The sequence below is a fragment of the Polyodon spathula genome, chromosome 2 (genome assembly GCF_017654505.1).
Source record: "Polyodon spathula isolate WHYD16114869_AA chromosome 2, ASM1765450v1, whole genome shotgun sequence".
Taxonomy (NCBI): Eukaryota; Metazoa; Chordata; class Actinopteri; order Acipenseriformes; family Polyodontidae; genus Polyodon; species Polyodon spathula.
Genome location: NC_054535.1, coordinates 53,288,022 through 53,302,305, shown reverse-complemented (window position 1 = coordinate 53,302,305; position 14,284 = coordinate 53,288,022). Strand labels below are relative to the sequence as shown.

General features: G+C 35.7%; 1 protein-coding gene across 3 annotated transcripts in view; it reads left to right on the top strand.

Moving 5' to 3' along the window:
* Window positions 1-14,284, top strand: part of LOC121298280 (rho GTPase-activating protein 7-like) — a 150,281-nt gene that overhangs the window by 116,061 nt on the left and 19,936 nt on the right. Inside the window, exon 1 of one of the 3 annotated variants that reach the window (XM_041225337.1) lies at window positions 8,907-9,266. The exons of the other annotated variants lie outside the window; for them this stretch is intronic. Coding sequence (XP_041081271.1) covers window positions 9,230-9,266 — 37 coding nt within the window. The 5' untranslated portion in view covers window positions 8,907-9,229. Of the gene's footprint in view, window positions 1-8,906; window positions 9,267-14,284 lie in introns of those variants that run through there. 3 annotated transcript variants of the gene reach the window in all.

Here is a 14,284-nt window from a genome sequence, read left to right as displayed (position 1 = left end):
CTGCCCCGGACCCCATGAGAGTGATTTGACACAGGAGGTAGACAACGTACCCCAACAATTCCTCTATTGCCCAACTGTCTCAATGACAGTTAAGCATCAGTCAATAGTTTGATTATCTCAGCCACTGCTCCCCTCCATTTGCCATATTTATCCCGCTGTAGATCGTTCCAACATCACTATGTCATTGAAATATGACAACCACTGTTGCAAACATAGTCTATGTGGAGGGAGCCAGCGCTGAACAATCAGTTTCTGTGCCGCTGTCAATCCAACAAGCCCAATTGTGAATCATCATTAAGAAATAGTACAACTGGAGCTAATGGCAAGTCTCCCCAATTGTGTTGGACAGTATATATGTCACTTAGCCCCAAAATGAACTAACCCCTGGACATTCCCAAAGCATGTGCATTGAAGTGCCAGATGTTTTAAGAGAACAGAGGTTACAAAGTGGGTCTGAGGTGATTCCCAATGATAACTCTTATGAGGCGTCCAGTACGTCCCGTGGCACAATTTGAAATGAATTACCTGATGATTAGGATTATTTGACACATTAAACATATTATATCAGATTGTGTCCTAATCAATTGGCCCATCCTTTGAGGTTAGATCTTTTTCCCATATTTTGATAGCCAGTAGCTTATATGAAGCTTTTAGCAGATGTGAGTATATCACAGAGACCAGCCCTCTAGATGCGGCGCCTGAGACCCAGTCTGTTATAGGATGCACTTTAAGTTCTCACCCCCATACCAAGCAAGCAAACCAGAGTGCAGTCTAAGATATAAGAAAAAAGTGATCCTAATAAATTGGAAATTGAGGTAATTTCCTGGAAACTAATAAGCCCGTCTCTATCATATATGTCACTAAGTGTGTTGATGCCTTTTTTAGACCATGGTTTGAAAACAAAGGGTTGATTGCCTGACATAAGAGCTCTATTATGCCAGATAGGCGAGTGTTGGTGCCACTTAATTTTTTGTCCCATCTGCTTTTCTACAGCTCTCCAGTTTGATATTGTATTTGCAATGACAGGACCATAGCTTAGTGCACATTTTGTGTTTGTGAGACCGATGAATAAAAGATCTTGTAGTCTAATGGGAGAAACGAATGGTTCCTCGATATCTCTCCAGAGAACTGCAGACAGTTGGTTTACCCATATTTTTTGTGACTGTAATTGAAAAGCCCAATGGTACTGCTTAAAAGTGTGGGACTGCTAGGCTACCATCCATTTCAGCGCACTGTGGTGTATTTACTTCACTGTCTACCTCTCCACGTCTCCCTCCACCTCTTTTAGTATTTTAAGATAGTTATTTTTAACAGTGGATTGGAGGGAGGGTTGTATATCAATGCCCAGATTGGTCAATTGTTTTCTGACCAGAATGATGTAAGGCAGGATGACACTACCCATGGCTGCATTGAGAGGCATCAGGCAGATTTTGTCCAGTTAATTTTATAGCCCGATAAGTCGCTGAATTCATTGAAAGCTGATAATATTTTAGGGATAGAATTTGGACTATCCACAATATACAATAGAATGTCATCTTCATACAAAGATATAGCATGGTTTGATGCTTTAAATTTAATGGGAGGCACTATTGCATTCTACCGAATGTTCTGCACTAGAGGTTCAAGACAGCAAATAAAATAGTCGATAAAGGGCAGCCGTGTCGGCTTCCCCTGAGCATATTAAAGGGTTCAGAGTGTAAACCACCAGTTGACACCATAGCAGATGGATTGGCATGCATCGTATGCACCAAATTAATAAAATTGTCACCTAAACCGAATCTCTCTAATACCAGCCATAGAAAGTTAAAAGGTTCAATCCTGTCAAACACTTTCTCTGCATCTAATGATAGGACCGCAGAGCGAGTGTTCAAATCTTTAGCTTCATGTACTACACCACCCACTCGATATATCCCGGGTGTCGGGGCCCAGTATAAATCCGAAACCCATAGAAAAACAAATAGGTTAACACATACTGTGCAACCACGACCTCATTTTATTGCTTGACGTCAGGGTCCAGTATAAATCCTCTATGCAACCTGCTTTTTCTAATTTTTCATGTAAAAAGCAGCACAACATTCTTCCTCAGTCTTCCTCTTCTTTTTCAAATGCACAAACCCGCTGCATTGAAGTAATCAATTCCCAACATAGGAGGCTTGTTGCTAGGGAGCTGACGTCACTGACCTGTGACTTTTGCTAGTGCATTGCTGCTACACGTGAACACCTCGTTGGCAAAAATAAAAACCGCTTCAGCAATTAGATATTTAATTTGCTTTGTGTTATTGTGTAATGCATGTTTATATGATAACAATTTGATATTAATGCTTTGTTTATAATAGTTTTGTATATTTGTGTTTATGATGAGCAGTACAAGATAAAACGAACAGTAATTGTAAGTACCTATGTATATTGCAGCTAAGGCATGCGCAGTTAGACTGTAAAAATGGGGAGCCAACTCCAGGATTTATATATATATATATATTATATATATATATATATATATATATATATATATATATATATATATATATATATATATCCTGAAAAAAGAAACAAGGACCAGGGGTCACAAATAGAGATTAGACAAAGGGGCATTCAGAACAGAAAATAGGAGGCACTTTTTTACACAGAGAATTGTGAGGGTCTGGAATCAACTCCCCAGTAATGTTGTTGAAGCTGACACCCTGGGATCCTTCAAGAAGCTGCTTGATGAGATTCTGGGATCAATAAGCTACTAACAACCAAACGAGCAAGATGGGCCGAATGGCCTCCTCTCGTTTGTAAACTTTCTTATGTTCTTATATCTGAATCCGCAGTATAGCGAGTGGCGATATAATGAGGCGTGGGTGTCTGCAGCAAGGCATAAAGCCAGACTGATCGGGGTGAATACTTTTTCCCATGTATCTTTCTAGATGCAAGGCTAAAATTCTAGAATACAGCTTCATGTCTAATTTTATCAGAGATTGGACAATAATTTCCACACTCAGTGGGATATTTGATCAAAAAGGGCTGGATATCATAACTCTTGCGAGCCAAATTGTGTACATGTCATGTGGCAATCAGTCCATCTGAACACGTACAGGATACCTTATGCAGTTATTTGCTTGTTGCTTTGGCACTATTCAATCAAACATGACAAAATGAAGAGACAGCCCGAAAGTACATAACTAGGTTAATAAAAATACCAAGTCAATATTGCTGTAACAGCACTATAAGTCCACTTCCTGATTTACTAGTAATATGACTCCTTGGTCTCACTTAACTTACTATGTGCAGAAGGAGAGGGTGTCATATTTACAGGAACTGAAACCGACAGTATAATGTAGTGGCAAGAAAAATTGGCTTAATTTGAATAAAGAACAATATAATTATAGCACTATAAAAACTAGTTACAAGGACCACACTAACCATGTTTCAGGTTTACCTTTTAGTATAGATAAATGTACCACAGCATCTGTACAATATTGCTGTGTCTATTCAATTCCCTGTACCTTTTATTTACACTCAGTGAAAATTACCAGAACTCATCTACTCTCACATATACTGTCACGTAAACATCATAGTGTTATCAAATAAGTTAATAAAATACCTTAAAAACTTTGTGTATTTTCAGTCTTTCCAGTTAAAAAAAAAAAGACAAAACACTAGTTCTATTGGCACATTTAAATACTTCTACTAAATAATAGCAATAATATTATGGAAATTCAAGTCCTAATATGAAATTTTCTAACACCAGTAAATGAAAATGATTCACTACAGCTGGCTATCTGGCACACAACACACAGAAAAAAAGAGTGTATGGTTTGCATGTCCAATAGTTTTTGTCTGTAGCTCTTTGGTTTAAGACAAGCATGAAAATGGGCTAATGCCTATCTCTGTTTATTAGAAAATGAGATCAAAAGAGAAGCTTATCAAGACTGGAGACAGTTATTTCTATTTTGGAACAAAAGACAAAAGACACTGTGTCTTGTCCTCTCCTTTGAGGTCCACGTGTCAGTTTCTTTCCCTATGGAGTCACAATGCCTGGAGAGTCTATTAAAAGAGCATTAATCAATGTTTGGGACTGTGTCAACAAATTTTGTTCATAACAGGAACAATGAAAATAGCATTGGATTGTTGATACTGTAACGTTATTAAAAGTTTACATTGCTGCATTTCCCTCCTGACCCTCAAATACAATGAACTGGAGAGAGTCCAAATCAAACTAAATCACTTTTGGAGACAGTGTTGCATTTTTGTGTACCCATTAGCCTTTTACTCACCATTAAGAAATCAAGTGAAATTAAGGTTCAGGTTCATTGGTTTATATAAAAACAGTACAATCAGACAGAAGAAAATTATACTGTTTTCAGTAAGTATGCAGCCCATTGTGTATTTTTTTTTTTTTTTTTTTTTTTACAGTAATGTTCCTTTTAGTATCAAATATTTCAGTTGAATCTGCAGTTCTAAAATATTATTACATTACCACATAATTGAGTTTAATTAAAGTAGTGGTCAAAGTTAAAATCAACCATGTACTGTGGTAGTCTGTGTACAATTAAATGCCATGTTCTAATCACAAGGTTGACAAATCATTTTGCAACTGGGGAAATTGCAGGACACAAAAAACAAACCCAGAGTTGGCATCTGTATTGAATAACAAATTAGTAACGCATTTAAGTTTTTAAAGCTGAAAACAAGCAATAATGGTATCTTCGTCAGCGTGTCAAGGTCTGCATTAAAGAGGGCTAATCGATAAAATAAAACTGCATTGTTTTATCATACTCTTGCCAGCTATTTGGAACTGCCCTAGATAAACTGTAATTCATAGAACTGTGTGTGGAAATGTACACTGAAGAAGGCACTAGCCTAAAGGTCTGTCAACTTTGCTTAAGTTGCTTTATAGTTGACCTTCAAATCTGTGACAGTGAATTTTTTATGGGTTTACTGTGCAGTATATAGAATTAAGCAACATGCAGGGGAAAAGGAGCAAAAAATAGCAATTCCCAAAAAGTTTTTTTTTTTTTGTAAACAAGTATTTTTATTTGGGACTGTTCATAGTTAAACTTAAGTGTAGTGTACTGTTGTATATTAGCACTTTTTTTTATTGTGGTACACTGTATACTGTTTATTTGTTTCGGTGCCTTTGGTTGTTTTGTTTTAAAAGAGGACTATCTATGCCCAGTCCATGAACTCTCTTGTCTGCTGGTGTTCCTTGAGAATGCAGTGCCCTGGGGCAGGGATAGTTGAGCGGTCATTGAAGGAAGACGGCTGCATGCCTGTTATCTGATTTTTCACAGTGATAAAAGCATTTTAGAGATTCTGGTATTGGCGCAGTTTCTCATTCCTTAGGGATTAAAAGAGTGATACTCCTTCCGTTTTTCAAACTCTGGCTCACGTTTGAGACATCAAGTCACACTTGAACAACAATTTTGTTTTAAATATTGTGAGAATTTGGAATGTGTATAGTAGATAAAATAAAATCACTTATGGACAGCATTCAAAATGTGCTAGCAATAAACACACCAATTAATACTATTTCAGAACACATCAATTTACACTATTTTTAATGTTGGCATGTCATTATATGTAGATTTTGGCAGTGTATATGTAAATGGCAGAAATACTTTGTTTATAGGCATATCTTTTCACAAAGAGGTGGTAACTGTTTGTTGTTTTCTTTGGTGGACAGTTTGTTTTAACAGATCTCAGTGATAAAAAGAGATCCTTTCTCTGACCCCATGGGTCATAACTGACATAAATCAGTTGTGGCTAGTGACTGCTACTACAGCATAACGGTCATCTTATCCCATCCATAGCTTGCTTTTGTTTTGTTTTCAGTTTTCAATTATAATCATTAAAAAAATGAATTATATGAAATTATATTATATTTGTATTATTATTATTTTTTTATTGAATTATACTGTTTTCAAATTAAATACCTGTTTACAGAATGCTTCAATGATGCACTCACTTCACCAAGGGAACTTAAAAAATGTCATTGAAGAATAGATTTAAAATAAATATAAAAGAAAATTGCTGGATTCTGTTAGCCAATAGGTTTTATATGGCATTAAAATCAACTATTATTTTGGTAAGGGTTTATTTTAAAGTCAAGCCTCACTCTTTGCAGTGCTGTGCTCCTGTTCTTTAATAGCAGGCCATTAAAGCAGGAGAGGAAGCAAGATAAATGCCAGGAAATGACCCAACTGGGACATTTTTAGCCTGGTTTCCACACACTGGCGAATATGGCTCCCTCACAGGTACAGACCATGTTACTGAGTTCCCTGTTTGCCTGGGTTGTTGCATCACTTTCTACATTCCAGATGTAAACAATTCTGTTTCTGCTTCCGTGTGGAAGGTATACAGGAGCAGAAGAAATGTTTTTCAACAAAAAGGCTGGCAGGGGAGAATGTAGCATGCACGGGGGAAGGCAGCAGCAGGGTTGGTAGGTGACATAATTACATACAAAGACATAAGCCCATATACTCTCCTTGCAAAGGAACTAGCTCTTTAGTACAACGCTATCGGTGCTATGCTTCTGTGCGAGACATCCCAGGTTCGCGTCCGCCCTCCACCTGTGTGTGGGTTGCCTCACCCTGTGTGATACACCTGCCTCCGTTAACTGAGATCGCTACAGTATTAATGGCATATATTGTAAAAAATAAGTTGAAATAGACAGGAAGCTGTGAATCTTTTTGGCCAATCATTGTTTCATTACAGCTCTGCCCTCTATAAAACTTATAGTGAAATACTTTCCATCTTAAGAACAATCTTGAAAGACTTAATGGAAGCTCAGCTTTTTTAAGGACAGCCAATATCATACCCTTCTCTTCAAATCTTAAAATAGCCAATTCATTGATTTTTAAAAATCAGTAGAGACGCATGCTAGATTTTATGACCTTTTATGTTATTTCCTGCTCAATAGTTCAATAAAACTCATCATTGTTTAAGGCAGAGAATGAATGAAAGGGTGTTAATTAGCAAAGTAAATGAAAGAGGTAAGATATGTATTGATTTCAGAAATGTTAACTAGACAAACAGTAATTGAAAAGTCCATATAAATGTTTGATGTTGCCAGAGAAAAAATAAAAACTGGTAAGCATATACATATATAAAAAAAAAATGATAGTAAGACTTGACCACTCAATTTATTATTCTAATTAGTTCTGGGAATTAATTCATCTCCCTGGGACAGACTCTAGACCTTTCCATTACTTACCTGGAATATTTATTTTGTGTGCCCTCTGGACCTTAATGTAAAGGATGTCTTGTCTGGAAATCAGGTTTTCTTTAGAAAGTTGCATTGGAAAGATAAGGGCTTTATTAAGACTGGATTAGTGTATTAGCTAAGGGCAAATGAGATGTTTGTTGGTTGTATAGAGAAGAATAGGAAGGCTGTGTTATCCCTTGGATAAAGGTGGGGCTCCTGAGTGCAGTCTGTGCCCCCAACCCCCCTGGCATTTTAAATCAGCCACATTAGCAGTGGAGACAGAACTCCCTCCTCCAGTGAACTGCTGAGGTGCACAATATGTTTCCAACTTTTCTACATTAGTAATAGTGGTTTGTTATGCAAAACTGAAAAAAGTAGGTGTGAATTGTAAGAAATTTGCAGTGTAATTGGTAAAATTGCATGCCCTGTGGCATTTTCTTCTTAGTAACAGTTTGGAAAACAAACAACAACATAAAAAAAATCCTGAAAAATGTATATCCTGTGTTTTGTTTTTGTTTTGTTTTTTGATTAATTTAAAACTATTTTTAATTTGTATAAAATTACTGTTATTGATTTTGTAAAATGGTTATTTATCTCATCTATGGCATCTAGCTTATTTACAGAATTAATTTGTATTATTTATTCATTTATTTTACAGGCAATATACTGTTACATGTTTACTATCAAACTGATGCATTCAAATCTCTCTGGCATAAATATTGTTTATGGATAAGCAGGGAATAGTTACTTTACATTTTGACATTTAACTTCTGTTTCACAATCAGTTAGCAATCTAAAGATTCATAACAGCTTCTCGTTATTTCATTTTACTTTGTAATCACATGTGGTCACTTTTTTTTGCTGTTTTATTGTAGAAGTTATAAAGTAATTAAACTGTTTTAGAGTTAAATATATAGACAATAAGCAAGCAATAAGCACTCATTTTTCAAGGTATTTGCTGTAGATGTAAAACTGCATCTCTAAAGCAGATAAATATTTAAACACACCACAAAAATTAATTCATATTATCATCACATTTTAAGAGTGTGGTATTTGTAGTAGGTGCTAATTCATATCTGTAACTGAATTTCTGTCTTCACAAATTGAAATTCCTATTATGTGCCAATAGGTGCTAACCTACAAAATTGAAAACACCCAGGGATCCAGCAGACACAATATATTGATTAATTATCTCAGTTACTCAGCTTTTTGTCATGCAGAATATGTAAATTGCATAAATGTATTTTTCTGAATGATTTATATTTTGAATGATTACGAGTGTATAATAACCCATAATAAAAGTGAAAAAACAGAAGTCTATTAATTTACAGTGTTGTAAAGATAAACAAGAGATCCCTAACATTGTGATTCATTTAAATTAATGAAAACACCCATATATATATATATATATATATATATATATATATATATATATATATATATATATATATATATATATATATATATATATACTGAAAAGTAACCTTATTTTAATTGTAGGGTTGATCTCTCCTTAGCTTTTGCTTGACTGAACCATACCCATTTAAAAGACACTGTGTGCCTTTTTTCAATTTTAAATTATTACAGCTCTAAAATAGTTTCCAAGAAAGTTGTTAGAAGGTTTAGCAATACAAAATATGTGACTCCCCTCAAACTATCCCCCCGCCCGTATATCAGGTGTGCGTTTGGTACAGCGTAGGGGGTGGGGTTACTCACAGCCTTTCAGTTTCCAGAGAGAATTAGTTCAGTTCATTCACATTAACGCAGTTTTACAAGAGTTTGTGTGGGCATTTATCTTCTGTGCCTGTGTGTTTGAAGATTTACTACTGACTTTATCAGAGAAACAAACAATGGATTTATTTCTCCATTTGAAGATCACTGGGACTTTTCTATAATAATTATGCCACAAATACAGTTAACATAACTTTATTAGAACAGTAACGATGAAAGATGGATCATATTGGACTTTAATTGTGATCGTCAAAGATTAGGATTAGCTACTGTGGGTAGACACAAGTAAATTTATTGGAGATTTGGTAAATGTGCAAGGTTAAACAGGTCGCGATGATTCTAACACGTGAGTAGCTTATATTGCTTGTTTTGTCTATTTTCTTTTCTTTTAGTATTTATTATTTATTTCTTAGCAGACGCCCTTACCAATAGTCGTCTTAATTTAAATTATTATTTTGCTGTACAGTTTGTGATGAAAACGAAGCAGGGTTGTAGTGCGTAAAGTCGAAAATAGGCAGTATCTATGTAAACTTAATTGGACTTTTACTTTATTCTCTTTACAGTATTATAGGTCGTACTGTATAGCCATGTGAGCTTAATTATGGTGCACATTATTATTATTATTATTATTATTATTTATTATTATTATTATTTATTATTATTATTATTATTATTATTATTATTATGTTTACAGATTTCCTTATTGGGGTTTGGACGCCATGTTAACATGATTGTTTTAATGAGATAATATATATTGAGGATACATTTAAGAGCTCGTGTTGCGTTGAGATGTCAGATTCAGAAATGCTCCTAGTGAGTGTACACACAGCCTACGTGTCGGCTCGTCCGGAGCAGCAGGGATCACAAATCGGGGATCCAGGTTTAAATCCACTTTGATATAGTGATTTACTGGAACAGTGTAAACAGTTTTTGTTTACTTTTTCACGACATATAATCTGATTTGTGAATTAGAAACATTTAGAAGGAAGCCTTTACATCCATTGATTTAATTGTGTACGTACAGTACCAGACTGCTTGGATAACATTTTTTTTGTTATGTTACCGATACTAGGCCTAGTAGTATTTTTATTTAAAAGAAAATAACTGTATACTACCAGTTCAAAGCATTAAGATCTTATTTCTGTCTTTTATACAAAAAGTAATCCATAGATCACGTCTTCTATAATAATATGTTTTATTGACTTATGTGGTTGCTTATGCAAACATTGCGGTTTGCAATTTTTGCATGTAGTTTAGTTTAAGTGATTTATTTCACTTAATTGGTGGCATAATTAAAAGTACAGAGTTGACTCTGACCAGGATTCGAGTCGTGTTTTTTTGTTTTGTGTTTTACCTATTATAATGCATATTTGTACAGGCATGTTTTTATTTTAAATTGTACGTTTTTATTTACGATAAATGCTAGAGTTCTGACAGCTATTGTTGAACGTAAAATGCAGGAGGCACCCCCTGTGCTGTAGTGCCTCTAATTTCATTACATCACCTGAGCAGTTGCTTTGAAGCAAAGAGCACCCCCTGCTGGCTGCCAGAAACACTAGAAAGAGAGGGGGCAGAGCAAATTAGCTAATTTTCATTGAACGCCAAACAACCCGTTTTCCTGTTGGCATTTTGGTTTAGCCCTGTCATACAAACAAATAACTTTTAGCTTCCTTAAACAATGGGGTGGACACTGATCGAATGAATAAATAAGTAAGTAATAAGTAAAAAAAAAAAAAAAATTGGGTTGCTAACAGTGTCAATTACTTTAAAATAATAATATAAAACTTTTAAAAAAAATGAAAATGAAAATGGACTAATGACTATGCAGTGTAATTAGTTTTTGATAACATTAAAATTGAAACACCTGACGGCAACAGAATGGCAGCTTCAAGATTATGGTCCAATCTACATTTAGACCCCACCCCACCCCACTCCTCTCCTGTATTAAGAACATGGCAGAACAGGGTGTAAATCTATCAGCACAGAAAGAGCCATTTGGATAAGTGTATTCAGAGAATCCATCTGGCTAGCAGCCCATTTCTGATACACAGCGTAGATAATTGGGTATTTCCATTATTCCAACAAGTGTGCACTGCCCGTGTTGCCTTTCAAGGAGGCAGCAGATGGTTATAGCCTCCTTTGGACACAGTGACTGACTGAATGACCTGTCTGAATGATAGAATTTAGTGGCAGATGAGTCATGTGGATGTGTAGTGATCCTGCACAGCATATGTGGTCTGGATTTAGTGGTGCCCATTGTAGCACCAGAGTTATGGGTCCTGCAGATTGCAGGGGTCATACTGAGAGGAGTTGTTCATATAATGTTTTTCTTGTTGTTGCTTTAACTCTGTTCACATTAAATAACAGACATACAGCTGCTTCAACATGCAAGGACTTTTAATCTTGACTTGTTCACTTGACTGTACATTTTGTTAGAAAACCTGTGACCTTTACTACTTTATACAGCATATGTATAGTTTAGATTTTTTGAGAAAATTGCCTTTGTCTGCCTAAATCAAAGCATATGAGTACAGTGGCATTCTACTTTTATTTAACATGACCTTTTGTAAATCTGAAATGTACACAATTGCCGGAGTTACTGTTGGTCTTGGACACAGCTGGCGTATTAATCGGGCTTTGAACAAAGGGGAGCATGTTTCGTGCAGGATGGTCCAGTACGGTAAACAAATTCACACGCTTCCTACTAACAGGAAAAAGGAAATTCGGTCATTTATAAATCTTGGCATGCTGTAGACAATACAAAACCCACCTAGAGAAATTACATACTGTAAGAATACAAGTAATATGTATGCAGATATAACCAGTTTGTTTTGTTTTTGTCCATAAGCGATATCTTCACTAAAACTATTTTAACCTGCTTCCATTGAATTGATCTCCCTTAGGAAGCATTGCGGTGTTAAACATGTAACTGTTAATGTAGTCACTGGAAGCTGGTGCAAAGAGTGGGGTCGGGGTGGGGGGGGGGGTCTTTTCTAAAAGTCCTTGTCTATTATCTTGCGGGATTCTGCCTATTGCATATTTAAACAAGGCAAATATCTGGATACTCGACTGGTTTGAAGGCTCTGTCCTAATGAATGGGCACATGAAGTAAAAGTTGTTGTGGAATGTCATGATTGCCATCATGGAACATTGGGGGAGTATGGGGACTGCATTTACTTAAAAGTTCTGTCAATTGCGCTGTTTTTTAAACTGCTTGTCTGGTAATTTGGATCACAGAGGCCGAGCAAGTCAATGAATGTTAAATCATTGAATAAATATTTGACAACTGTAGCATGTTTACCACTGTATGCTACTGAATTTAGTCTTGTTGAATTAATGCATTCTCATCCAGCAAAAAAAATAGCATCCTGACAATTTGATGGCATTTGTAAAGGTCTCTGTGTCAAAGTACATACATTTTCTACCATCCCATTACTAGGAAATGCTTTTGCCCTTGCTTCAATTTCAGATTACTCCATTGGGAAGCATTTCTAAAAAGAGTATGTGTTGGGTTTAATGAGGATGTGCTTTTATATGAGGGTTTAGGTATTGTTTGCTCTACTTGTTTAGCTTTGTGTTAGGAGATTCAGCAGGATGAATAGAGTCTTCTGGGCATCCCATTGTTAATACATCTCTGTTTGTACAGGAGAAATGGATTAGGAAGACCAGGGTCAGAAGTTATTTAGTTTTTAATGAAGGCAGTGTCCGTAACAGAGAATGTGTGCGGAGAGGTGACAAAATTCTGCTCGCTGCTCATAATCCACGCTTTCTTCTATTCTGCTCCATGGCTTGAGATTCCCAGTCCGCTTCTGCCGCTCCAGACAAGAGGCATGCTCCGCTCACATGGTATTAAAAATTAAGAAAATTTAAAATAAAAAAACTACCTTTTTTTTTCCCCCCAGTGTTGCTAATTGCAGGTTAAAATATTGAATATATATTTAGAAATTAATAGTATATAATCTTCCTTATTATACTCGCATAGCTTTACCAAAGTAAAAAAAAAAAAAAAAAAAAAAAAAATCCCCAGCTATGATCAACAAAGTAAAAAGCCTACATAAAATGCTCGGAGAAGGTGTCTAATTCAGTTCAAAGATGCTTTCTCATTGTTGTTGATTGGTACTAAAAAAAATGTATACATTGAAAATAAAGTAAATTAGGAAATATCCTAACCAGGTTCCTACAATGTTGTGTACTGTGTACTCGCCTATTTCAAACTTTGCATATGATTCATGTCAAATTATTATACTGGACTTGTTTGTATCCGAATATCTCATGGGGAGCTCAAAGCAACCCACGAAGACATAAGAGTGAGTCTCAACGGAGCTAACAGACCACCCTGTACTGTATGAACTATCCTTAAGAGTGCAGAAAATATAAACCGTTTTCACAGCGCTGTATTGGTGCATAACCATAGAACTGTACAAGAACAATACGGGTCATGTAATAACCGCAGGCAGATGGACACACTGACATTTCTCACGTTTATATACGGCACAAATGCAACTCAGCAATCAGGAGAATATTTTTTTTTTTTTCACCATAATGAATTATAAAGTGTGACGCCAATCACATTGGATATTTTAAAAAAAAGCTTTTTTTTATGCAATTCTCAACACTGCAAAACTGCCTAATTTTGGTTTGAAACTGGAACATGAATGGCCAACATGCAACTACTCCATATATAATTGACCCGCTGCGCTTCTCTCACACTCTCTGGTCCCTAATCATTGAGAAGCATAAATGTATAAAGTTTATCGTATTTCGATCCATACTATTTAGTTCTGCCATGAAGAAGAGATCAAATGCATTCCACTCAAGATATGTAGGTCTTACTTTGAGGCTTGGCCCATAGATTAAGGTTTTTTTCTTGGTTAAGTCATCATGACAGGGACAACATTAGACAGAATATTTACAGTGCAGTGGTTTTTGCATGTTACCATTGTCAGTGTATGTACAGTATAATTTTAAAGCAATCACTTTTGAGCTAGTGAAACATTGCAACAGACCAAGGCAGTATAGGGATACATTCAGTTAGATTGCTGAAGAAAAGAAACCGGGCAGGGGGGTGTGGCACATATTTGTTTGTCTGGGTCAGACAGAGAAGAACACTAGATCACAGATTACTGCCAGTGAAGGTTTTTTTCAAATTGTTTTATGAAGTAGGTTAAATTTAGTTATCTTGTATAAGAAAGTTTATTGTAATGGGCATTTAGCTAGTTTAAGTTACTGAACTCTATTCCAAGACATACTACCAGTAAATAGTGTTTTATTCACGGTACATTTTCGTAAATTTCACTATCGTAACATTTTAAAAATCATAAATTTCATGGTTTCAGCTGTTTAAATCTTAAATTTCACGGTGGT